The sequence below is a fragment of the Myxine glutinosa genome, chromosome 11 (assembly GCF_964187855.1).
Source record: "Myxine glutinosa chromosome 11, kmMyxGlut1.1, whole genome shotgun sequence".
In the NCBI taxonomy this organism is placed as follows: Eukaryota; Metazoa; Chordata; class Myxini; order Myxiniformes; family Myxinidae; genus Myxine; species Myxine glutinosa.
The window spans coordinates 10,219,232-10,243,536 of NC_136271.1; the positions used below are offsets into that span (position 1 = coordinate 10,219,232).

Here is a 24,305-nt window from a genome sequence, read left to right on the forward strand (position 1 = left end):
ACCCAGAGGACCCAAATGACCCAGAGGACCCAAATTCTATGTATGTTTCTATGATGATGTATGTTTTGGTGAAAGTACATAATGTGAATACTAGTAGCAATTTTACAAAAACCATGGCATAATTTCAAATCTTGACCCGAGATGATAATTATGCTACATCATAATTTCCATGTGCCAACCTGGGCGGAATCCAAGTGGATTCACTTGTTTAATTAGGCACAAGGCCTGGGAAGTTTGGGTGTGTTATAACACACTTTTTGAATATGATTAACCACCACTTGGTGAACGCTATTCAGGCTGCTTTAGCAAGCCATGGCATTACAGTAGACAGAGCTCCCTTTTTGTTTTTTTACATACCCACTTTTTTATTGACGAACATTTTTGTGCAAAATACTAACCCTTCCCCCCTACACCCCCTTCCCTCTCTCTCTCCTCCCCCTGCCCTTCCCCTCCATCCTCTCCTCCCCCCCCTCTCCCTCCTCCCTCTCCTCCCGTCGTCCACCCCTCCCCTTCCCCCTCGTCTTCATATTCCCATCAGGAAGCGACTCATTGTTACTTTTGCTAGTTTGTGAATAATCTTCACCTGCTGAACTGAAAACATTTCACCTGATCAGTTAAACCTTTCAGAGGAACAAGTGTTATGCTTCTGTTGACATATTATCAAACAATTCTATAGAATAAGCATACAGGTGCTTTGCCAACAAAAATGGATGAGAAGAAATTTTCAATGTAACAATCATGCAACTTTATTGGTGTGTCATTCTACAGTATGCAAGCAACAATTACAACTGCACTTTTAAAACAACAAAGTCTGCTAAGGACTATACTTGTTCCATTTTGCACGAAGGAGTTACAGGCCATCTATGTGCCAATATGCACTAAGGAGTTACAGGCCATCTATGTGCCAATATGCACTAAGGAGTTACAGGCCATCTATGTGCCAATATGCACTAAGGAGTTACAGGCCATCTATGTGCCAATATGCACTAAGGAGTTACAGGCCATATATGTTCCATTATGCACTCAGGAGTTATAGGCCATCTATGTGCCAATATGCACTAAGGAGTTACAGGCCATTTATGTGCCAATATGCACTAAGGAGTTACAGGCCATCTATGTGCCAATATGCACTAAGGAGTTACAGGCCATCTATGTGCCAATATGCACTAAGGAGTTACAGGCCATCTATGTGCCAATATGCACTAAGGAGTTACAGGCCATCTATGTGCCAATATGCACGAAGGAGTTACAGGCCATCTATGTGCCAATATGCACTAAGGAGTTACAGGCCATCTATGTGCCAATATGCACTAAGGAGTTACAGGCCATCTATGTGCCAATATGCACTAAGGAGTTACAGGCCATCTATGTGCCAATATGCACGAAGGAGTTACAGGCCATCTATGTGCCAATATGCACTAAGGAGTTACAGGCCATCTATGTGCCAATATGCACTAAGGAGTTATGCTAAGCACTATGTGCCAAGGCTAGGGTGCCGGCTTAGGAACCTAGGATCCTGGGTTCGAATCCCGGTCGATCGCTGAATTAACGCCAGGGGGGTTGACTCAGCCTGTCATCCTTCCGAGGTCGGCTAATTGAGTACCAGTTCACTGGTAATTCCCTGTTTGTCGTAAAAGGTGGCAAAAAGGGTTGGCGGCAGGAAGGGCATCCGGCCGTAAAACATTGCTTCAAAAAGGGGACCAAAAAACAACAACAACCACGGTCCCCGAAAAAGGACCAACCCCCGCTTGCGGGGAAAAATGGCCTCTAAATGTGTTTTTTTTATTTTTTTTTATGTGCCAATATGCACTCAGGAGTTACAGGCCATCTATGTGCCAATATGCACTAAGGAGTTACAGGCCATCTATGTGCCAATATGCACTAAGGAGTTATAGGCCATCTATGTGCCAATATGCACTCAGGAGTTATAGGCCATCTATGTCCATTATGCACTCAGGAGTTATAGGCCATCTATGTCCATTATGCACTCAGGAGTTACAGGCCATCTATGTGCCAATATGCACTAAGGAGTTATAGGCCATCTATGTGCCAATATGCACTCAGGAGTTATAGGCCATCTATGTGCCAATATGCACTAAGGAGTTATAGGCCATCTATGTGCCAATATGCACTAAGGAGTTATAGGCCATCTATGTGCCAATATGCACTCAGGAGTTATAGGCCATCTATGTGCCAATATGCACTAAGGAGTTACAGGCCATCTATGTCCATTATGCACTCAGGAGTTATAGGCCATCTATGTGCCAATATGCACTCAGGAGTTACAGGCCATCTATGTTCCATAATGCACTCAGGAGTTATAGGCCATCTATGTGCCAATATGCACTAAGGAGTTACAGGCCATCTATGTGCCAATATGCACTAAGGAGTTACAGGCCATCTATGTGCCAATATGCACTAAGGAGTTACAGGCCATCTATGTTCCATTATGCACTCAGGAGTTATAGGCCATCTATGTGCCAATATGCACTAAGGAGTTACAGGCCATCTATGTTCCATTATGCACTCAGGAGTTATAGGCCATCTATGTGCCAATATGCATGAAGGAGTTATAGGCCATCTATGTTCCATTATGCACTCAGGAGTTATAGGCCATCTATGTGCCAATATGCACTAAGGAGTTATCGGCCATCTATGTTCCATTATGCACTCAGGAGTTATAGGCCATCTATGTGCCAATATGCACTAAGGAGTTATAGGCCATCTATGTGCCAATATGCACTAAGGAGTTACAGGCCATCTATGTGCCATTATGCACTCAGGAGTTATAGGCCATCTATGTCCATTATGCACTCAGGAGTTATAGGCCATCTATGTTCCATTATGCACTCATGAGTTATAGGCCATCTATGTGCCAATATGCACTAAGGAGTTACAGGCCATCTATGTCCATTATGCACTAAGGAATTACAGGCCATCTATGTTCCATTATGCACTCATGAGTTATAGGCCATCTATGTGCCAATATGCACTAAGGAGTTACAGGCCATCTATGTCCATTATGCACTCAGGAGTTATAGGCCATCTATGTCCATTATGCACTCAGGAGTTATAGGCCATCTATGTCCATTATGCACTCAGGAGTTATAGGCCATCTATGTCCATTATGCACTCAGGAGTTACAGGCCATCTATGTTCCATTATGCACTGTTCTTTGATCCCTGTCGACGTCTTTTCAAGAAAGCCCATTGTGATTGCCTCCCATAGACCCTGTGCCCGTCTCCACGTGTATCCATCATATTTATCCAAGGTGTGACGGTCACAGGTTTGCTCCAAGCACTTGTCCGGCCTCTGCGTGCAATTTTTGAAGCGAGGCGAACATAGAGTAGTGCTCCAGGTCGAGCATCTGTGAGGTCTACTCTCTCATCATATGTCTCCCGACTCTGAAACAATGCACACAAAATCATTTATTTATTTCTTGTATATATGTGTGTACAGTAAGGTGGGACACACACACACACACACACACACACACACACACACACACACACACACACACACACACACACACACACACACACACACACACTAATATAATATATATGTTATACTAGCAGAGGTACTTGGAGTTGCCGAGCAGTGCAGAGTCGCTTCACTGACAGGAATATTGAGGGGGGGGGGGGAGAGGAGGGGTGGGGGGGTGTAAGAGAGAGGGGGGTGGGGAGGTGTAAGAGAGAGGGGGGATGGGGGGCGGAAGATATGGGGAGGAGGAATGGAGGGAGGGGAGAAGGAATGGAGGGAGGGTAGAGGAGGTGGGGAAAGAGAGAGAGGGAGAGAGAGAGAGTGGGGATAGAGTGGAGGGGAGATAGAGGACCGGGGGGACGGGGGAGGGGGGGAAGAGAGGAAGAGAGAGAGAGAGAGGGGGGAGAAAAAAAGAGAAAAAAAGTGAGGGAAGGAGCGGGGTAAAAAGAAGGGTCAGGCAATGCTTTTCACAGCTCAAACAAACATGACAGAACTCCTAACACGAGGTCGATGGATGTTATTCTTTTACATGTATGTATTCATGTCGAAGTGACAGGTCGTATAATGAAAGCAGATCGCACAAAAAGGGGAAAATAAAATTCCACAACATTTTTAGCAGACAAAGATGGAGTCATCAGGAAGAACCGGGGATAGGTTTTGGGTTTCAACTGCAACTCCTCTACCCTCAAATCCATACAGGTGCAGTCAGGTGAACCCTGCAAAAACGATTTGCAAGATTCACCCCAAATAGACAAAACACAAGAAGGAAAGAAAGGAGAGGGGCAGGACAAAAACAAATAAATAAAACATGCAGAAAACACACACACACACACACACACACACACACACACACACACACACACACACACACACACACACACACACACACACACACACACACACACACATATACACACACACACACACCTTAATCTAACCACACCTAACCTCTACCCTCACCTAATAAGCGACACATCTAATATCACAATTAATTAATTACTTTAGGTTTATGCTAGATAGTTACTTTAAGGAAATAACTAGGCTACTTTAGGCACCATTAACCCCTTAGGAGTCATTTCCACAACAATGTTATATGTTGTTACGTGAAAGGTGGGGCGGAGGGGGGAGGGGGGAATCCCTAGATAGAAGAACCACCTTTAGAGGCCATTTTTCCCCGCAGAGCAGGGTTGGACTTTTTAGGCGTCATGCTCCCCTTTTTTTTTTGAAGCAATGTTTTATGGCGGATGCCCTTCCTGCTGCCAACCCGGTTAGTCGACTCTTGCGACACACAGGGAATTACGAGTGAACTGGTAATCAATTTGCCGACCTTGGAAGGATGACAGGCTGAGTCAACCCCCATGGCGTTAATTCAGCGATCGACCAGGATTCAAACACAGGAACCTAGGATCCCAAGCCACACCCTAACCGCTAAGCAGGAATTCCTAGATAGAATGTGTGAAAAATAATATGAACTGTGTGTTTGAGTAGGTTAGATTTACTCTTGTATTCGGGATCTGTCAGAGATAACTCGTACATAAAAGGTGTACGGAGGGGACAGTTTCCGTACTTTCATACAGCAGTATGAAAGTCATTCCTTTCTGGTCGCAATCAACGTGTGGCCCTGAATGGAATTCTCTCTCCTCCCCTTCCTGTTCAGGCTGGAGTTCTTCAAGGCAGTGTTCTGGGCCCTGTGCTTTTTCTGGCCTTCATTAATGATCTCACCGACTCTCTGGAAAATCCTCTCTATCTCTTTGCCGATGACTCCACTCTCTGCCGCTCCATATCCCAACCCTCAGATTGGCAGGCAGCAACCTCTTCATTCTCTGCAGACCTGGACAATATCACAAACTGGTCCAGCAAGTGGAACATGTCTTTCAATCCTGACAATCTCACACTCTCACTTTGTCTCTCCGAAAAGACCGACTGGACAACCCTCCCATCTACTTTCTCAACAATCCTCTCCAAGAAGTTCTGTCACTCCAGCTCTTGGGTCTCACTATCTGCCATGATCTTTCCTGGAAAAACCACATTTCCAAGCTGCCCTGCAAAGCCAGTCGCCGACTGGGCATCCTCCGTCGTGTGAAGTCCTTCCTGGGCACTTCTGAGCTCCTCACCACATACAAGGCTTTCATCCACAGATCAATGGAATACTGCTCTCCCCTCTGGGCTGGTGCTCCTGCCTCACACCTTGCTCGGCTTCACGCTTTTGAAACCAAAGCTTTCAGAATCATTGGAATCTCCCACGATGAAGCTGACTCTGAGGGCCTTTCTCTCTCTCAGCGCAGGCAGGTTGTTGGTCTTTCTGTCTTCTACCGACTCCTCTCTGGCCTCGCTCCCCCAGCTCTGTCTGTGCTCTATCCCCCAAATATTCCTGCAGGACACACAATATCTGCCAGCAACCCTCTTCTGGTGAAACTGCCAAAATCAAGGCTCTCTGCTCACCTTCACTCCTTCATTCCTCTTTTCTGCCGCCTCTGGAACAATCTCCCACACTCTCTTCAATCCCTCTCCTCCCTCCAGGTCTTTAAAACAGCTGTTCACCACCATCTCTTATCTTCCCCCATCCAAAACCTTGATCTTTTCTACCCTCGTTAAAACACCCCAAATCCGCGTCTTTCAATCTCCAACTTCTTTCCTGAAATTCCTAGAAGTGTTCATTTGCTTTATACCGTGTACCCCTCCCTAATTTGCTTTATACCGTGTAACCTAATTCACCCCAGATCCACTTTTTTGAAATAGACTTCTTTCCTGGAAGTCCTAGCTGTGTCCATCTGTTGTTTTTTTTTAACCTCTCCCACCCCCCCCCCTTTCCACGCCTCCTCCCCCCAAGCCCTCCCCCTTCCACAGATCTACCGACGTCCCTGTTCTCTACTGTTGTTGTGCTTATGTGCTTCCCTCTCTCCCCCTCTTGTGTCCCGCTCCCTTCATTGCATGTTTTATGTGTCTGTGCATCGTTTCATGTTCAATGTGTTCGCTCTTACACGAGCCTCGATTCTGTATATAAAAAATACACATTTTAATAAACCCTTTATTTCCCAGAAACGTTTTCCCGCCTTCTTGCCTTCCCACGCATGAGCAACCTTCAGTCTCATGCTTCAGCCTCATCACAGGAAAATTCAATAACATTGATAGCTTTAGATTCCACAAAATCTCGGCAAGACAGTCGTGATGCTGGAGCGCCAGCCCATAGCAGAGCACATACTCCATTGAGCTATGGACAGAGGTCTTGTAGACTGTGAGTCAGTCTCATTTCCCAAGGAAAGACCTTAATCAATGGAGCACGCCCATTCTGTGGCTGGATTTGGAGGCCAACTCGAGGCAAACACCTACCATGTGAGCCATTCTGACATCCATCACCATGGATGACATCCACAAGGTTGCGACATCCGTAAGACAACGCCTTACGGGGAGGTTTCCCAATTAAGTATGTGAACTGGGCTTGACTTAACTTCTGAGATAGCAGGAAGGGAATAGAATAGAAAAACAATTAGATGTAGGATCAGACTATTCAACGCTGCAGTGACAATCTCAGGTTATGGGAAATTCTGGAAAATTGTTACGGCAAGATGGACACTACAAGTATGACAGGTTATCGCAAATTGTTTTCTCAGTCACCTTGATGTTGGTTTACTCACCACAGACCACTTCTTTGGAATCTGTTGCCGGTACTGGAGGAAGTAGCGGAATCGGACTGGATCTCCAGCAGTATAGGTTGTAGGTTTTTTCCAATGCACGTGCACACAGCTGTCACAGCCAGGCACTTGCTCAGCCTTAATGTGTGATGGAGGGTCAGGTTGTACTGGAACACACCAATCACAGTTTGTCGTTGCACAGTTGATAACATAACCTTTTGCCCAACCAGGAAATGGTTGAAATTTTAAAACTGGGCAATAAAAACACAAAACATAGGTAGCCACAGGAGAATTGAACACAACATTGTAAGTATGACTTCCATGCTATGTTCGCAATGATCAAAGCACCTGCATATCAACCCAATAAGATGAACACATTATTTCCATGGATCATTTGAATTAATAGGACTTAACAGAATACCTGCAAACTTCTCAAGGGCCAAAGCTATCAACTTACAATTTTGCGTCCCCAATATAACTCATTCTGCACAAAAGGTATCCAAAATGCATGTCTCATTCAGAAAGGAAGGTTCAGCATACTGTAGTCGTAGTGCATCTGCGAGATTCATTCCACACCCATGTCAATCTGTTAACCGCCCACACTTTGTAATTCATCTCTTTCACGAGTCTTAACTTCATAATACTCGATGATTTTCATAGAATACTTATCCTGCGCAGTCAAATTGGTGCGAGCAAACTCTTCTGCTTTTGAAGGTTTTTTTTCTTTCTTTAATCCAATATGGCTGCCAGACCACGTGAGCGATTATATCATAAATTTATATTATCTAATTTAATTATTGCATAGATCACACTCAAGAAATTTCAAACTTATCAGATGAAGCGTTGTCACTGTTAAATTATGATGTCATAATTAAGGCACCAATGACGTCATCGTTAACAACACTCATTCCCCATGTTGAGTTCCTTACAATGAGCCACGTTTAAATGTTTTCCATTGAGCGATTTCGGAGATATAGAGGTGTCATCTTTTTCAGTTTTTCCAAGATGGCGCCGGTACCACGTGATCTCTGACATTATAATTATGAATAAAAAAATTATACAGACAGAGGCGCTGCCGACCAGGAAAGCTGCATTCTGCACAGTATTGGGAATCCCAGACATTACTCCTGAAATATGCCATGGATTCTGCTCCATGGAATGGCCAAACCATTACTTCCAAAGCAAAACAATACAGATAGCTGAACAGGAAAGCCAGGAATCCATTGAGCACAGAAGGAAATGTTGACAACAGTCAAATGTAAATAGCAGAATGTTATACAGCTGCATGTATAAATAGTGCATTATTTTGTGGAATATACAGATACTGCTGAACTGAATGCAGTCAAACACTATTCCGCCAAATGTAGTTAAATGCTATTTTGCTGAATGTAGGCGAACGCTATTCCGCTGAATGTAGGCGAATGCTATTTTTCTGAATGTAGGCGAACGCTATTTTGTCGAATGCAGTGGAATGCTATTCCACCGAATGCAGTCAAACACTATTCTGTTGAATGCAGCCAAACACTATTCCACCTAATGTAGGGGAACGCTATTCTGCCAAATGTAGTGGAATGCTATGCTGCCGAATGTAGTGGAACGCTATGCTGCCGAATGTAGTGGAACGCTATTCTGCCGAATGTAGTGGAATGCTATTCTGCTGAATGTAGTGGAACGCTATTCTGCCAAATGTAGTGGAACGCTATGCTGCCGAATGTAGTGGAACGCTATGCTGCCGAATGTAGTGGAACGCTATGCTGCCGAATGTAGTGGAACGCTATTCTGCCGAATGTAGTGCAACGCGATTCTGCCGAATGTAGTGGAACGCGATTCTGCCGAATGTAGTGGAACGCGATTCTGCCGAATGTAGTGGAATGCTATTCTGCTGAATGTAGTTGAATGCAAATTGGCTGAATGTAGTCAGACACTATTCCACCTAATGTAGTCGAATGCTATTTCGTCTAATGCAGTCGAATACTATTCCGCCGAATGCAGTCGAATGCTATTCCACCAAATGCAGTCTAATGCTATTCCACCAAAAGCAGTCGAATGCTATTCCTCCAAATGCAGTCGAATGCTATTCCTCCAAATGCAGTCGAATGCTATTCCTCCAAATGCAGTCGAATGCTATTCTGCCAAATGCAGTCGAATGCTATTCTGCCAAATGCAGTCGAATGCTATTCCGCCAAATGTAGTCGAATGCTATTCGCCAAATGCAGTCAAATGCTATTCCGCCAAATACAGTCGAATGCTATTCCGCCAAATGCAGTCGAATGCTATTCCGCCAAATGCAGTCAAATGCTATTCCACCAAATGCAGTCGAATGCTATTCCACCAAATGCAGTCGAATGATATTCTGCCAAATGCAATCGAATGATATTCCGCCAAATGCAGTCTAATTATATTCCGCCAAATGCAGTCCAATGATATTCTGTCAAATGCAGTCCAATGGTATTCTGCCAAATGCAGTCCAATCATATTCCACCAAATGGAGTCCAATGATATGCTGCCAAATGCAGTCCAATGATATTCCACCAAATGCAGTCCGCAAAATGATATTCCGCCAAATGCGGTCGAATACTATTCCGCTAAATGCAGTCGAATGGTATTCAGCCAAATGCAGTCGATGATATTCCGCAAAATGCAGTCGAATGATATTCCGCCAAATGCAGTCGAATAATAGTCTGCCAAATGCAGTCAAATGATATTCCGCCAAATGTTATTTTGCTGAATTTAGTGGATTACTATTCCACCGAATGTAATGGAATGCTAGTTTCTGAATGCGGTGGAATACTATTTGCTATTTTGTTGAATGCTATTCTGATGAATTCCAACACTATTCTGCTGAATATTCAAACGCTATAAAAATGCTGAATATTCAAACGCTATTCAATGGGATGCAGTTGAAAGCTTTTCACTTTTTAATTTTGACTTAAGACGATCAATGAGGAGTTTTTAATATTTATCAATTATGAGCAGGAGTACCCAGTGTTGCTGGGTGAGGCAGGGAGGCTGGAGAGGGAGGGTTGAGGAAGGGCGTGGGGTGAGTGGAAGGGAGTGGGGTGGGGTAGGGAGATTTTTTAAAAATCCAAAAAAAACCAACTTTATATTTTTCAATGTTTTTTTTTTCTTTTCACTAAAACACTCCCAGGCACTCACTGATGAACCTCTGAAAGTTTTACAAAGATCCGTTTAGCCATCTGAGAAAAATGGCGACACACACACAGACAGACAGACAGACCAACGGCTCTCTTATATAGTACATTATTAGTCCCCTACCGGTGTACACCGTAGGGGACTATAGGTTTGCACTCCATCCCTCCGTCTGTCAGTCAGTCGGTCTGTCTGTCTGTCAGTCCGTCACGCAAAGAACAGCTTTCCGGATTTTTTTCCTAAACTCTTAATGCTAATGATTTCAAACTTAGTACATGGTTTCGTTATGATAAGATACAGATCAAGTTCGAACTTCACGACGTTTCGATCATTTTTGACAAAGTTATGGCACTTTGAACTTTGGGAATTTCCCCAACAGTTTTTCCGGACTATAATTTGGAGTGCGGTAAGTCATAATACTGTCTTCTATGACAGTGCTACCCAATGCCGTTAGGGGACATGTATTGCAGCGCAATACTCAGAATGCTTGTTTTTTTGAATACTAAGTTGAGGCTCATGTAAGAGCCAACACATAAAACATAAAATAAAGGGAGCGGGAGAAAATATGGGGACAGAGGGAAGCACAACAACAGTAGGGAACAGGGAGGTTGGGAGAGGGGTGTATACGGTATAAACAAGATGGACACAAGGTCTTTCAGGAAAGAAAACGGAATTTGAAGGAGGTGGATTTGGGGTGGATTAACGGGGGTAGAAAAGAGCAAGGTTTTGGATGGGGGGAGATTATGAGATGGTGGTGAACAGCCGTTTTAAAGACCTGGAGGGAGGAGTGGGACTGAAGAGATTGTGGGAGTTTGTTCCAGAGGCGGGAGAAAAGAGGAACGAAGGAGTGAAGGTGAGCAGAGAGTCTTGATTTTGGCAGTTTCACCAAAGAGGGTTGCTGGCAGATATTGTGCGTCCTGAAGGAATATTTGGGGGACAGAGCACAGAGAGAGCTGGAGGAGCAAGGCCGGAGATGAGTCGGTAGAAGACAGAAAGACCACCAACCTGCCTGCAGTGAGAGAGTGAAAGGCTCTCAGAATCAGCTTCATCATGGGAGATTCCAATGATTCTGAAAGTTTTGGTTTGAACAGCATGAAGCCAAATTAGGTGTGAGGCAGGAGCACCAGCCCCGAGGGGAGAGCAGTTCTCCATCAAGCTGCGGATGAAAGCTTTGTATGTGGTGAGAAGCTCAGGTGTGCCAAGGAAGCACTTCGCATGATAGAGGATGGCCAGTCGGCGACTGGCTTTGGAGGCCAGCTTGAAAATATGGTTTTCCCAGGAAAGATCATGGCAGATAGTGAGACCCAAACGCTCGAGTGACAGAACTTTGAGAGGGATTGTTGAGAAAGTAGATGGGAGGGTTTTCCAGATGGTCTTTTCCGAGGGACATAGTGAGAGTGTGACATTTGTCAGGATTGAAAGACATGTTCCTCTTGTTTGACCAGTTTGTGATTTTATCCAGGTCTGCAGAGAGTGAATAGGTTGCTACCTGCAGATCTGAGGGTTGAGATATGGAGTGGTAGAGGGTGGAGCCATCAGGAAAAGATAGAGAGGATTTTCCAGAGAGTCAGTGTTGAGCAAAAATATTGACTTGTGCACAGAAAAACTGGAACACACTTTTAATCAGTCAGAACAGAATTTTCACTTGTCCCGGACAACGTATCCTGCATCGGTTTGACAAACCTTCCAGTATCGTGCCCGGTAGCCAATGGAAAACTGCCCTATGCCCCAATTGAAAAAGGCAGCCTTTTGTGTCTGAAGATGCAAGGGGAGTGGATCTTCTTCTTCTTTTCCATGATGACCCAGTGATGAGGATTGTGAGAACTGGTTGATATTGCAGTGATTGCAAGTTCATAACTGGCTGAATAAAAAATTACTAAGGATTTGTATTTTAGCTTTCAAGTACACACTCCCTGCGGAAGCGGCAGGAGGAGTCATGTTATTATCCTCTCTTGGGTCTGTTAGTCTGTGAAATGCAATAAGCATATAATGCCTTAAGAACGTTGGGTTTCCTCCCTTTTAGTTTTGTGTTAAACAGTGATAGTGACTGTTTAAAAAGGTAATCATATGTGGTTTTGGTTTATAATAATTTTACCTGCCGCAGGTCCACAAATGCTTTGTGTTGCCATTGTTGTTGAGGTTCTTGTTGTCGGGTTTTTTTTGGGGGTGGTCGATTTTTGAAATGTACACCCATTGGTTGGACAGCTGCCAGACCACACCCACATCTGTCGCTCGACTCCTCCCACCATAGTGCAGATGAAATGATATGGCCGCCATCTTGTTTCCTGGTGGGCCTAACATTGGGCTTGTAGGCCTCTGCTGATTATATACTGCCTGGCTTTGTTGATTCAGATTTCCATCGGCTTTATTTTGGTCGAGTGTTCAATTCTCAGTAAGGTAAAATCAAGCCCGTATGGCCCTCCTGAAAAAGATTAATGTTTTGTAATTTTTGAACGGCGCAACATATGCGCATTGAATGCGTCTTATCCCAATTGGCCCATTGGATTTTTAAAGCAACTTCAGTTGCGCTTCATGGCAAATACCGTACATCAAATAACCACGCACAGATTTTATGAACAAAAGGTTTATTACCACAGAGAGTGTGGGAGGCCTACAAGTACACACAGTCCCTCTGGGAGTGGCAGGAGGGGTCATGTCATGAAGAGGGGGTGGGAGAGAGAGAGAGAGAGAGAGAAAGGGGGGGAGCGAGGAGGGGAGAGAGGGGGGAGCGAGGCGGGGAGAGAGGGGGGAGCGAGGAGGGGAGGGTGGGGGAGCGAGAGAGAGAGAGAGAGAGAGAGGGAGAGAGGGAGAGAGAGAGAGAGAGAGAGAGAGAGAGAGAGAATGAGAGAGGGAGAGAGAGAGAGAGAGAATGAGAGAGGGAGTGAGGAGGGGGAGAGAGACAGAGAGAGAGAAAGAGGGGGGGGGTGGGAAGAGAGAGAGAGTGAGGGGGGTTGGTGGGGGTGGGAAGAGAGAAAGTGATGGGGGAGGGGAAAAATGGGGAGAGGGAGAGTGAAAGAGAAGGGCTGTGGGTGGGTTAGGGGGGGGGCAGAGGGAGGTGGGAGAGAGAGGAGGGGGGGAGGTACGGACAGACACACACACACACACACACACACACACACACGCATACACACACACACACACACACACACACACACACACACACACACACACACACACACACCTTACCAATGTCCTCAACAATGAACTGCATTTTGTGTGTGACTTTCCCCAGTGGGGTGGAGGCGTTCACAATGATGGTGTATGGTGAGTTGCTGAAGAGAATGAGGTCATTCAAAGTGCAGGATTTAAATGAGGGGTTACTTTTTTGGCATTTCTTCTCCACTTTTCCCAACCTGTAGAACACATTAGAACTTGATGAGCAATACTCAAAACCAAAAATACATTTATAGCAGCAAACCCTTAATAATTATAATCATTAGCAGACCTTAAATGCTCAACACACTTAATTTTAACCCAAACTCCAACTACAAACTCAAACCAGGTCATGTTTTTCACTCTAATGTCTCAAACCATAGGTAAGTCATCGTTAAGCTAACCTTTCCAGACTCAAAACATAGGTAAGCCATAGTTACGCTAACCTTTCTAGACTCAAACCATCAGTAGGTCATCGTTACGCTAACCTTTCTAGACTCAAACCATCGGTAAGTCATCGTTACGCTAACCTTTCTGGACTCAAACCATAGGTAAGCCATAGTTACGCTCACCTTTCTAGAATCAAACCATCGGTGTCATCGTTACGCTAACCTTTCTAGACTCAAACCATCGGTAAGTCATCGTTACGCTAACCTTTCTGGACTCAAACCATAGGTAAGCCATAGTTACGCTAACCTTTCTAGACTCAAACCATAGGTAAGCCATAGTTACACTAACCTTTCTAGACTCAAACCATCAGTAAGTCATCGTTACGCTAACCTTTCTAGACTCAAAATATCGGTAAGTCATCGTTACACTAACCTTTCTTGACTCAAACCATAGGTAAGCCATAGTTACGCGAACCTTTCTAGACTCAAACCATAGGTAAGCCATAGTTACGCTAACCTTTCTAGAGTCAAACCATAGGTAAGCCATAGTTACGCTAACCTTTCTAGAGTCAAACCATAGGTAAGCCATAGTTACGCTAACCTTTCTAGACTCAAACCATAGGTAATAGGTAACCATCTAACCTCGACTCTGATTCTGCAACTGGACCAGACGGCATCAGCCCACGGGTCCTAAAATCCTGCTCTGCTGCTCTATCTCACCCTCTCTCTGTCCTTTTCACCCTCTCTTTTGCTCAAGGTCATCTGCCAGCATCCTGGAAATCAGCAAACATTACCGCTTTACACAAAAAAGGTGCAAAAACGGATCCTTGCAACTACAGACCAATCAGCCTGCTCCCAATTATCAGCAAAGTCATGGAATCCATCATTGCTTCGGATATGAAATCTTTCCTCTTCTCCAACGGCTTGATCTCTGATCATCAATTTGGTTTCAGACCAGGTCACTCTACTCTGGACATGCTGCTTCTGCTGTCTCAACAATGGATGGAGGTCCTCAATGCCAAACAGGAAATCAGAGCTGTCTCCCTCGACATATCACGTGCCTTCGATACGGTCTGGCACCCAGCTCTGCTCACCAAACTCTCCTCCTATGGTATCCATGGAAATCTCCATGCATGGCTTGCGGACTTCCTCTCTGGTCGTAGTCAACGTGTGGCCCTGAATGGATTTATCTAATCTCCCCCTTCCTGTTCAGGCTGGAGTTCCCCAAGGCAGTGTTCTGGGCCCTGTGCTTTTTCTGGTCTTTATCAATGATCTCTCCGACTCTCCAGAAAATCCTCTCTATCTCTTTGCTGATGACTCCACTCTCTGCCGCTCCATTCCTCTGCCCTCACATCGGCAGTCTGCAGCCTCCTCACTCTCTGAAGACTTGGACAAAATCACAGACTGGTCAAACAAGTGGAACATGTCTTTCAATCCTGACAAATCTCACACTCTTACTATGTCTCTCCGAAAAGATCGACTGGACAACCCTCCCATCTACTTTCTCAACAATCCTCTCCAAGAAGTTCTGTCGCTCAAGCTTTTGGGTCTCACTATCTGCCATGATCTTTCTTGGGAAAACCACATTTCCAAGGTGGACTCCAAAGCCAGTCGCCGACTGGGCATCCTCCGTCGTGCGAAGTCCTTCCTCGGCACACCTGAGCTCCTCACCACATACAAGGCTTTCATCCGCAGCTCAATGGAATACTGTTCTCCCCTATGGGCCGGTGCTCCTGCCTCACACCTAGCTCGGCTTCACGCTGTCGAAACCAAAGCTTTCAGAATTATTGGAATCTCCCGCGATGAAGCTATCTCTGAGGGCCTTTCACTCACTCACCGCAGGCAGGTAGGTGGTCTTTCTGTCTTCTACCGACTCCTCTCCGGCCTTGCACCCCCAGCTCTCTCTGTGCTCTGTCCCCCAAATATTCCTACAGGTCGCACAAGATCTGCCAGCAACCCTCTGATGGTTAAACTGCCGAAATCTCGGCTCTCTGCTCACCTTCACTCTTTCATTCCTCTTTTCTCCCGCCTCTGGAACAAACTCCCTCACTCCCTTCAATCCCACTCGTCCCTCCAGGTCTTTAAAACAGCTGTTCACCACCATCTCTTATCTTCCCCCATCCAAAACCTTGATCTTTTCTACCCCCGCTAATTCACCCCAGATCCACCTTGTTTGAAATTCCAACTTCTTTCCTGGAAGTCCTGGCAGTGTACATGTGTTTTATACCTCTCCCACCCCCCCCCCCCTTCCCATGCCCCTCCCCCCAATGCCCTCTCCCTCTCACAGATCTCTCGATGTCTCCATGTCTCTCGGTCCCTGCTCTCAAAATAATGTTGTGTTTGTGTCCTCCCCCTCTCGCCCCATCTTGTCTACCGCTCCCGATGTTATATGTTTTATGTGTCGGTTTGTCTTTCTGTGTGATTAATGTTCGCTCTTTCACGAGCCTCGATCTTGTATGCAAAAAAAAAAAAAAAAAAAAAAAAAAAAAAGCCATAGTTACGCTAACCTTTCTAGACTAAAACCATAGGTAAGTCATCGTTACGCTAACCTTTCCAGACTCAAACCATATAGGTAAGCCATAGTTATGCTCACCTTTCTATACTGAAACCATAGGTAAGTCACAGTTATGCTCACCTTTATGTACTGAAACCATAGGTATAGGTCATAGTTACGCTAACCTTTTTAGACTGAAATCATAGGTAAGTCACAGTTATGCTCACCTTTCAATACTGAAACTATAGGTATAGGTCATAGTTATGCTAACCTTTCCATACTGAAACTATAGGTAAGTCACAGTTATGCTAACCTTTCAATACTGAAACTGTAGGTAAGTCACAGTTATGCTCACCTTTCAATACTGAAACTATAGGTATAGGTCATAGTTATGCTAACCTTTCCATACTAAAACTATAGGTAAGTCACAGTTATGCTAACCTTTCTAGACTCAAACCATAGCTCAACCTCTCATCCCTGGAAGTAGACATAATTCTTATTTTCATTTAAACTTAGAATGTTTGGGAGACAGGTTTGTTTGTCTGCAAAGAAGTTCTTCAACTATTTAGTGTCTTGGAAGTTTTCTTTAAGCAAACATTCACACCTTCAGCTTCCTCCTAACGTTATTTTCTTTGATATTGTTACTTCACATGTTAACTGCAATACTCTACATGAGTTCTTCCTCCATATACCTACAGTGCATTGAGAAAGTTTTCAGACCCCTTCATTTTTTTCACATTTTGTTATGTTGCAGCCTCATGCTGAAATCGTTTAAATTCTTTTTTTCCCTCATCAATCTACACTCAATACCCCATAATGACAAAGAGAAAACAGGATTTTAGAAAGTTTTGCAAATTTATTTAAAAAAAAAAACTGAAATATCACATTTACATAAGTATTCATACCCTTTGCTATGACACTTGCAATTTAGCTCAGGTGCCTCCCATTTCTCTTGATCATCTTTGAGATGTTTCCACACATTGATTGGAGTCCACCTGTGGTAAATTCAATTGATTGGACATGATTTGGAAAGGCACACACCTGTCCATACGAGGTGTCACAGCTGACAATGCATATCAGAGCAAAAACCAAGCCATGAGGTCGAAGGAACTGCCTGCAGAGCTCAGCGACAGGATTGTGTCGAGGCACAGATCTGGGGAAGCCTACAAAAAAAATCTCTGCTGCATTGAAGGTTCCCAAGAGCACAGTGGCCTCCATAATTCTTAAATGGAAGAAGTCTGGAAAAACCAGGACTCTTCCTAGAGCTGGCCGCCCGGCCAGACTGAGCATTCGGGGGAGAAGGGCCTTGGTATGAGAGGTGACCAAGAACCCGATGGTTACTCTGGCTGAGCTCCAGAGATCCTGTGTGGAGATGGGAGAAACTTCCAGAAGGACAACCATCACTGCAACACTCCACCGATCTGGGCTTTATGGCAGAGTGGCCAGACGGAAGCCTCTCCTCATTGAAAGACACATGAAAGCCCGCTTGGAGTTTGCAAAAAAGCACCTAAAGGACTCTCAGACTGTGAGAAACAAGATTCTCTGGGCTTTCATGTCTTTCACTGAGGAGAGGCTTCCGTCTGGCCACTCTGCCATAATAGGGCTGCAGATTGAGCATGAAAATGAGGGTGAAGTGGCAACTCGCTTCCTACCAGCTAATTTTGATATTTTTTATAAAGTATGGGCCCTGACTACTTCACACACCAAAAATACCCAGAATCCCCTTGGTGGAACATGTTCAAGTGACGTCATCAAGCTGGCCGACATTTTTATTGAGTTTTTGTATTTTATTTTTTCATTGAGGGTCCCTGTGTCCTGATCTGTAATAAAATGATACTAGCATCTGATTTAAATGTTGTATTTAATAATATTAATATTTAACTAGCCGAAACCCGTGGAACATCCACGGAAGGGAGGATGGCGTCGTATCGGCAGTTAATCCGATGCTTTTGGGCCCCAAAGTCGACTAATTCAGATTTTTCGAGTATGGCTGTACGTGCTAAACAAAGAGCGCGGTTGGAAGAAATTATGGTAAACCCAACTGATGAGGTTAGCGTACATCACGATCGACGATACCGGCACAAATGCATGCTCAGGATTGTCCACTCAGTGGACGGCTTGCTGTCGCCTTCGACTGTCCAATCAGCGGACGGCTTGCTTCGCCTTCACCCAGCAGACGCCAGTAATATGGCGTCATATCGGCAGTTAATCGGATGCTTTTGGGCCCCAACGTTGGCTAATTCAGATTTTTCGAGTATGGCCGTACGTGATAAACAAAGAGCGCGGTTCGTAGATCATAAATCCATTAGTGTCGTGGGCATCGGGTCACTGGGTGCGGCGTAAAAGGGATAACAAAGTCGAGTCCTTACACTATTATTATATAGACTAGCCGAAACCCGTGGAACATCCACGGAAGGGAGGATGTGGTGTATGGATAGAGTGTACCATTATGGATGGCATAGGAGAGCGCTCATGGGATCTTCTTCTTCCGTTAAGCTCCAATTTTTTCTCTTTAAGTTAAGTCCAATCAGTCCTCTCTGCTCGAAGTGCTCAGGCCATGCCTTCCCGCTCTCATACTTTTATTTCCGTTCGGTGTAGAAAGAGATTGACATATCGTTCGTCTGTTTTCAGCTCGTTATCTTTAAGCTTCCTTACGTCTCGCCACCTGCTACACCTCTCTGAGTTACGAGGATTTATGCAACGCACCCCGAGTATCGCAACGTCACTCCATTTAACTTTATTAAAATGACGATAAAGACGTGAAACCCATGGAACATCCACGGAAGGGAGGATGTGGTGTATGGATAGAGTGTACCATTATGGATGGCATAGTGGAGCGCTCATGGGATCTTCTTCTTCCGTTAAGCTCCAATTTTTTCTCTTTAAGTTAAGTCCAATCAGTCCTCTCTGCTCGAAGTGCTCAGGCCATGCCTTCCCGCTCTCATACTGTTATTTCCGTTCGGTGTAGAAAGAGATTGACATATCGTTCGTCTGTTTTCAGCTCGTTATCTTTAAGCTTCCTTACGTCTCGCCACCTGCTACACCTCTCTGAGTTACGAGGATTTATGCAACGCACCCCGAGTATTGCAACGTCACTCCATTTAACTTTATTAAAATGACAATAAAGACATTTCCTTATATATCCTAATGTAAATGTTCAAGGGAATAAAAAGACCATTTGGTTCACACCACCCATGTTCACACCACTCGACTGTCCAATCAGCGGACGGCTCGCTTCGCCTTCGCCCAGCAGATGCCAATACGATGGCGTCGTAAGATGGCGTCGTATCGGCAGTTAATCGGATGATTTTGGGCCCCAACGTCGGCTAATTCAGATTTTTCGAGTATGGCTGTACGTGATAAACAAAGAGCGCGGTTCGTCGATCATAAATCCATGAGTGCCGTGGGCATTGGGTCACTGGGTGCGGCGTAAAAGGGATAACAAAGTCGAGTCCTTACGCTATTATTATATCGATAATATTTAAAAATAATATTATTAATTATATTTAATAATATTTAAAATAATATTTAAATAATATTAAAATAATAAATTAATTTAAATGCATGCATTTCATTTAAATGCATTTAAATTAATTTAATAATTTAATTTAAATATTTAAATAATATTTAAATAATATTTAAATTAAACGCAGCTGATGCATTGACTAACCTTTCTAACCTTTCTAGACTCAAAATATCGGTAAGTCATCGTTACACTAACCTTTCTTGACTCAAACCATAGGTAAGCCATCGTTACGCGAACCTTTCTAGACTCAAACCATAGGTAAGCCATAGTTACGCTAACCTTTCTAGAGTCAAACCATAGGTAAGCCATAGTTACGCTAACCTTTCTAGAGTCAAACCATAGGTAAGCCATAGTTACGCTAACCTTTCTAGACTCAAACCATAGGTAATAGGTAACCATCTAACCTCGACTCTGATTCTGCAACTGGACCAGACGGCATCAGCCCACGGGTCCTAAAATCCTGCTCTGCTGCTCTATCTCACCCTCTCTCTGTCCTTTTCACCCTCTCTTTTGCTCAAGGTCATCTGCCAGCATCCTGGAAATCAGCAAACATTACCGCTTTACACAAAAAAGGTGCAAAAACGGATCCTTGCAACTACAGACCAATCAGCCTGCTCCCAATTATCAGCAAAGTCATGGAATCCATCATTGCTTCGGATATGAAATCTTTCCTCTTCTCCAACGGCTTGATCTCTGATCATCAATTTGGTTTCAGACCAGGTCACTCTACTCTGGACATGCTGCTTCTGCTGTCTCAACAATGGATGGAGGTCCTCAATGCCAAACAGGAAATCAGAGCTGTCTCCCTCGACATATCACGTGCCTTCGATACGGTCTGGCACCCAGCTCTGCTCACCAAACTCTCCTCCTATGGTATCCATGGAAATCTCCATGCATGGCTTGCGGACTTCCTCTCTGGTCGTAGTCAACGTGTGGCCCTGAATGGATTTATCTAATCTCCCCCTTCCTGTTCAGGCTGGAGTTCCCCAAGGCAGTGTTCTGGGCCCTGTGCTTTTTCTGGTCTTTATCAATGATCTCTCCGACTCTCCAGAAAATCCTCTCTATCTCTTTGCTGATGACTCCACTCTCTGCCGCTCCATTCCTCTGCCCTCACATCGGCAGTCTGCAGCCTCCTCACTCTCTGAAGACTTGGACAAAATCACAGACTGGTCAAACAAGTGGAACATGTCTTTCAATCCTGACAAATCTCACACTCTTACTATGTCTCTCCGAAAAGATCGACTGGACAACCCTCCCATCTACTTTCTCAACAATCCTCTCCAAGAAGTTCTGTCGCTCAAGCTTTTGGGTCTCACTATCTGCCATGATCTTTCTTGGGAAAACCACATTTCCAAGGTGGACTCCAAAGCCAGTCGCCGACTGGGCATCCTCCGTCGTGCGAAGTCCTTCCTCGGCACACCTGAGCTCCTCACCACATACAAGGCTTTCATCCGCAGCTCAATGGAATACTGTTCTCCCCTATGGGCCGGTGCTCCTGCCTCACACCTAGCTCGGCTTCACGCTGTCGAAACCAAAGCTTTCAGAATTATTGGAATCTCCCGCGATGAAGCTATCTCTGAGGGCCTTTCACTCACTCACCGCAGGCAGGTAGGTGGTCTTTCTGTCTTCTACCGACTCCTCTCCGGCCTTGCACCCCCAGCTCTCTCTGTGCTCTGTCCCCCAAATATTCCTACAGGTCGCACAAGATCTGCCAGCAACCCTCTGATGGTTAAACTGCCGAAATCTCGGCTCTCTGCTCACCTTCACTCTTTCATTCCTCTTTTCTCCCGCCTCTGGAACAAACTCCCTCACTCCCTTCAATCCCACTCGTCCCTCCAGGTCTTTAAAACAGCTGTTCACCACCATCTCTTATCTTCCCCCATCCAAAACCTTGATCTTTTCTACCCCCGCTAATTCACCCCAGATCCACCTTGTTTGAAATTCCAACTTCTTTCCTGGAAGTCCTGGCAGTGTACATGTGTTTTATACCTCTCCCACCCCCCCCCCCTTCCCATGCCCCTCCCCCCAATGCCCTCTCCCTCTCACAGATCTCTCGATGTCTCCATGTCTCTCGGTCCCTGCTCTCAAAATAATGTTGTGTTTGTGTCCTCCCCCTCTCGCCCCATCTTGTCTACCGCTCCCGATGTTATATGTTTTATGTGTCGGTTTGTCTTTCTGTGTGATTAATGTTCGCTCTTTCACGAGCCTCGATCTTGTATGCAAAAAAAAAAAAAAAAAAAAAAAAAAAAAAAGCCATAGTTACGCTAACCTTTCTAGACTAAAACCATAGGTAAGTCATCGTTACGCTAACCTTTCCAGACTCAAACCATATAGGTAAGCCATAGTTATGCTCACCTTTCTATACTGAAACCATAGGTAAGTCACAGTTATGCTCACCTTTATGTACTGAAACCATAGGTATAGGTCATAGTTACGCTAACCTTTTTAGACTGAAATCATAGGTAAGTCACAGTTATGCTCACCTTTCAATACTGAAACTATAGGTATAGGTCATAGTTATGCTAACCTTTCCATACTGAAACTATAGGTAAGTCACAGTTATGCTAACCTTTCAATACTGAAACTGTAGGTAAGTCACAGTTATGCTCACCTTTCAATACTGAAACTATAGGTATAGGTCATAGTTATGCTAACCTTTCCATACTAAAACTATAGGTAAGTCACAGTTATGCTAACCTTTCTAGACTCAAACCATAGCTCAACCTCTCATCCCTGGAAGTAGACATAATTCTTATTTTCATTTAAACTTAGAATGTTTGGGAGACAGGTTTGTTTGTCTGCAAAGAAGTTCTTCAACTATTTAGTGTCTTGGAAGTTTTCTTTAAGCAAACATTCACACCTTCAGCTTCCTCCTAACGTTATTTTCTTTGATATTGTTACTTCACATGTTAACTGCAATACTCTACATGAGTTCTTCCTCCATATACCTACAGTGCATTGAGAAAGTTTTCAGACCCCTTCATTTTTTTCACATTTTGTTATGTTGCAGCCTCATGCTGAAATCGTTTAAATTCTTTTTTTCCCTCATCAATCTACACTCAATACCCCATAATGACAAAGAGAAAACAGGATTTTAGAAAGTTTTGCAAATTTATTTAAAAAAAAAAACTGAAATATCACATTTACATAAGTATTCATACCCTTTGCTATGACACTTGCAATTTAGCTCAGGTGCCTCCCATTTCTCTTGATCATCTTTGAGATGTTTCCACACATTGATTGGAGTCCACCTGTGGTAAATTCAATTGATTGGACATGATTTGGAAAGGCACACACCTGTCCATACGAGGTGTCACAGCTGACAATGCATATCAGAGCAAAAACCAAGCCATGAGGTCGAAGGAACTGCCTGCAGAGCTCAGCGACAGGATTGTGTCGAGGCACAGATCTGGGGAAGCCTACAAAAAAAATCTCTGCTGCATTGAAGGTTCCCAAGAGCACAGTGGCCTCCATAATTCTTAAATGGAAGAAGTCTGGAAAAACCAGGACTCTTCCTAGAGCTGGCCGCCCGGCCAGACTGAGCATTCGGGGGAGAAGGGCCTTGGTATGAGAGGTGACCAAGAACCCGATGGTTACTCTGGCTGAGCTCCAGAGATCCTGTGTGGAGATGGGAGAAACTTCCAGAAGGACAACCATCACTGCAACACTCCACCGATCTGGGCTTTATGGCAGAGTGGCCAGACGGAAGCCTCTCCTCATTGAAAGACACATGAAAGCCCGCTTGGAGTTTGCAAAAAAGCACCTAAAGGACTCTCAGACTGTGAGAAACAAGATTCTCTGGGCTTTCATGTCTTTCACTGAGGAGAGGCTTCCGTCTGGCCACTCTGCCATAATAGGGCTGCAGATTGAGCATGAAAATGAGGGTGAAGTGGCAACTCGCTTCCTACCAGCTAATTTTGATATTTTTTATAAAGTATGGGCCCTGACTACTTCACACACCAAAAATACCCAGAATCCCCTTGGTGGAACATGTTCAAGTGACGTCATCAAGCTGGCCGACATTTTTATTGAGTTTTTGTATTTTATTTTTTCATTGAGGGTCCCTGTGTCCTGATCTGTAATAAAATGATACTAGCATCTGATTTAAATGTTGTATTTAATAATATTAATATTTAACTAGCCGAAACCCGTGGAACATCCACGGAAGGGAGGATGGCGTCGTATCGGCAGTTAATCGGATGCTTTTGGGCCCCAAAGTCGACTAATTCAGATTTTTCGAGTATGGCTGTACGTGCTAAACAAAGAGCGCGGTTGGAAGAAATTATGGTAAACCCAACTGATGAGGTTAGCGTACATCACGATCGACGATACCGGCACAAATGCATGCTCAGGATTGTCCACTCAGTGGACGGCTTGCTGTCGCCTTCGACTGTCCAATCAGCGGACGGCTTGCTTCGCCTTCACCCAGCAGACGCCAGTAATATGGCGTCATATCGGCAGTTAATCGGATGCTTTTG

At 44.6% G+C, this 24,305-nt stretch overlaps 1 protein-coding gene across 1 annotated transcript in view; it reads right to left on the reverse strand.

Annotated features, from left to right (window-relative positions):
* Window positions 1–721: 721 nt before the first annotated feature.
* The window catches only part of LOC137436405 (interleukin-27 subunit beta), a 43,497-nt gene continuing 19,913 nt past the window's right edge, over window positions 722–24,305 (reverse strand). Inside the window, exons 4-6 of the mRNA XM_068130157.2 lie at window positions 13,452–13,618; window positions 7,119–7,282; window positions 722–3,404 (exon numbers count right to left, since the gene is read on the reverse strand). Of these exons, the coding sequence (XP_067986258.2) occupies window positions 3,162–3,404; window positions 7,119–7,282; window positions 13,452–13,618 (574 nt within the window). The 3' untranslated portion in view covers window positions 722–3,161. The remainder of the gene's footprint in view (window positions 3,405–7,118; window positions 7,283–13,451; window positions 13,619–24,305) is intronic.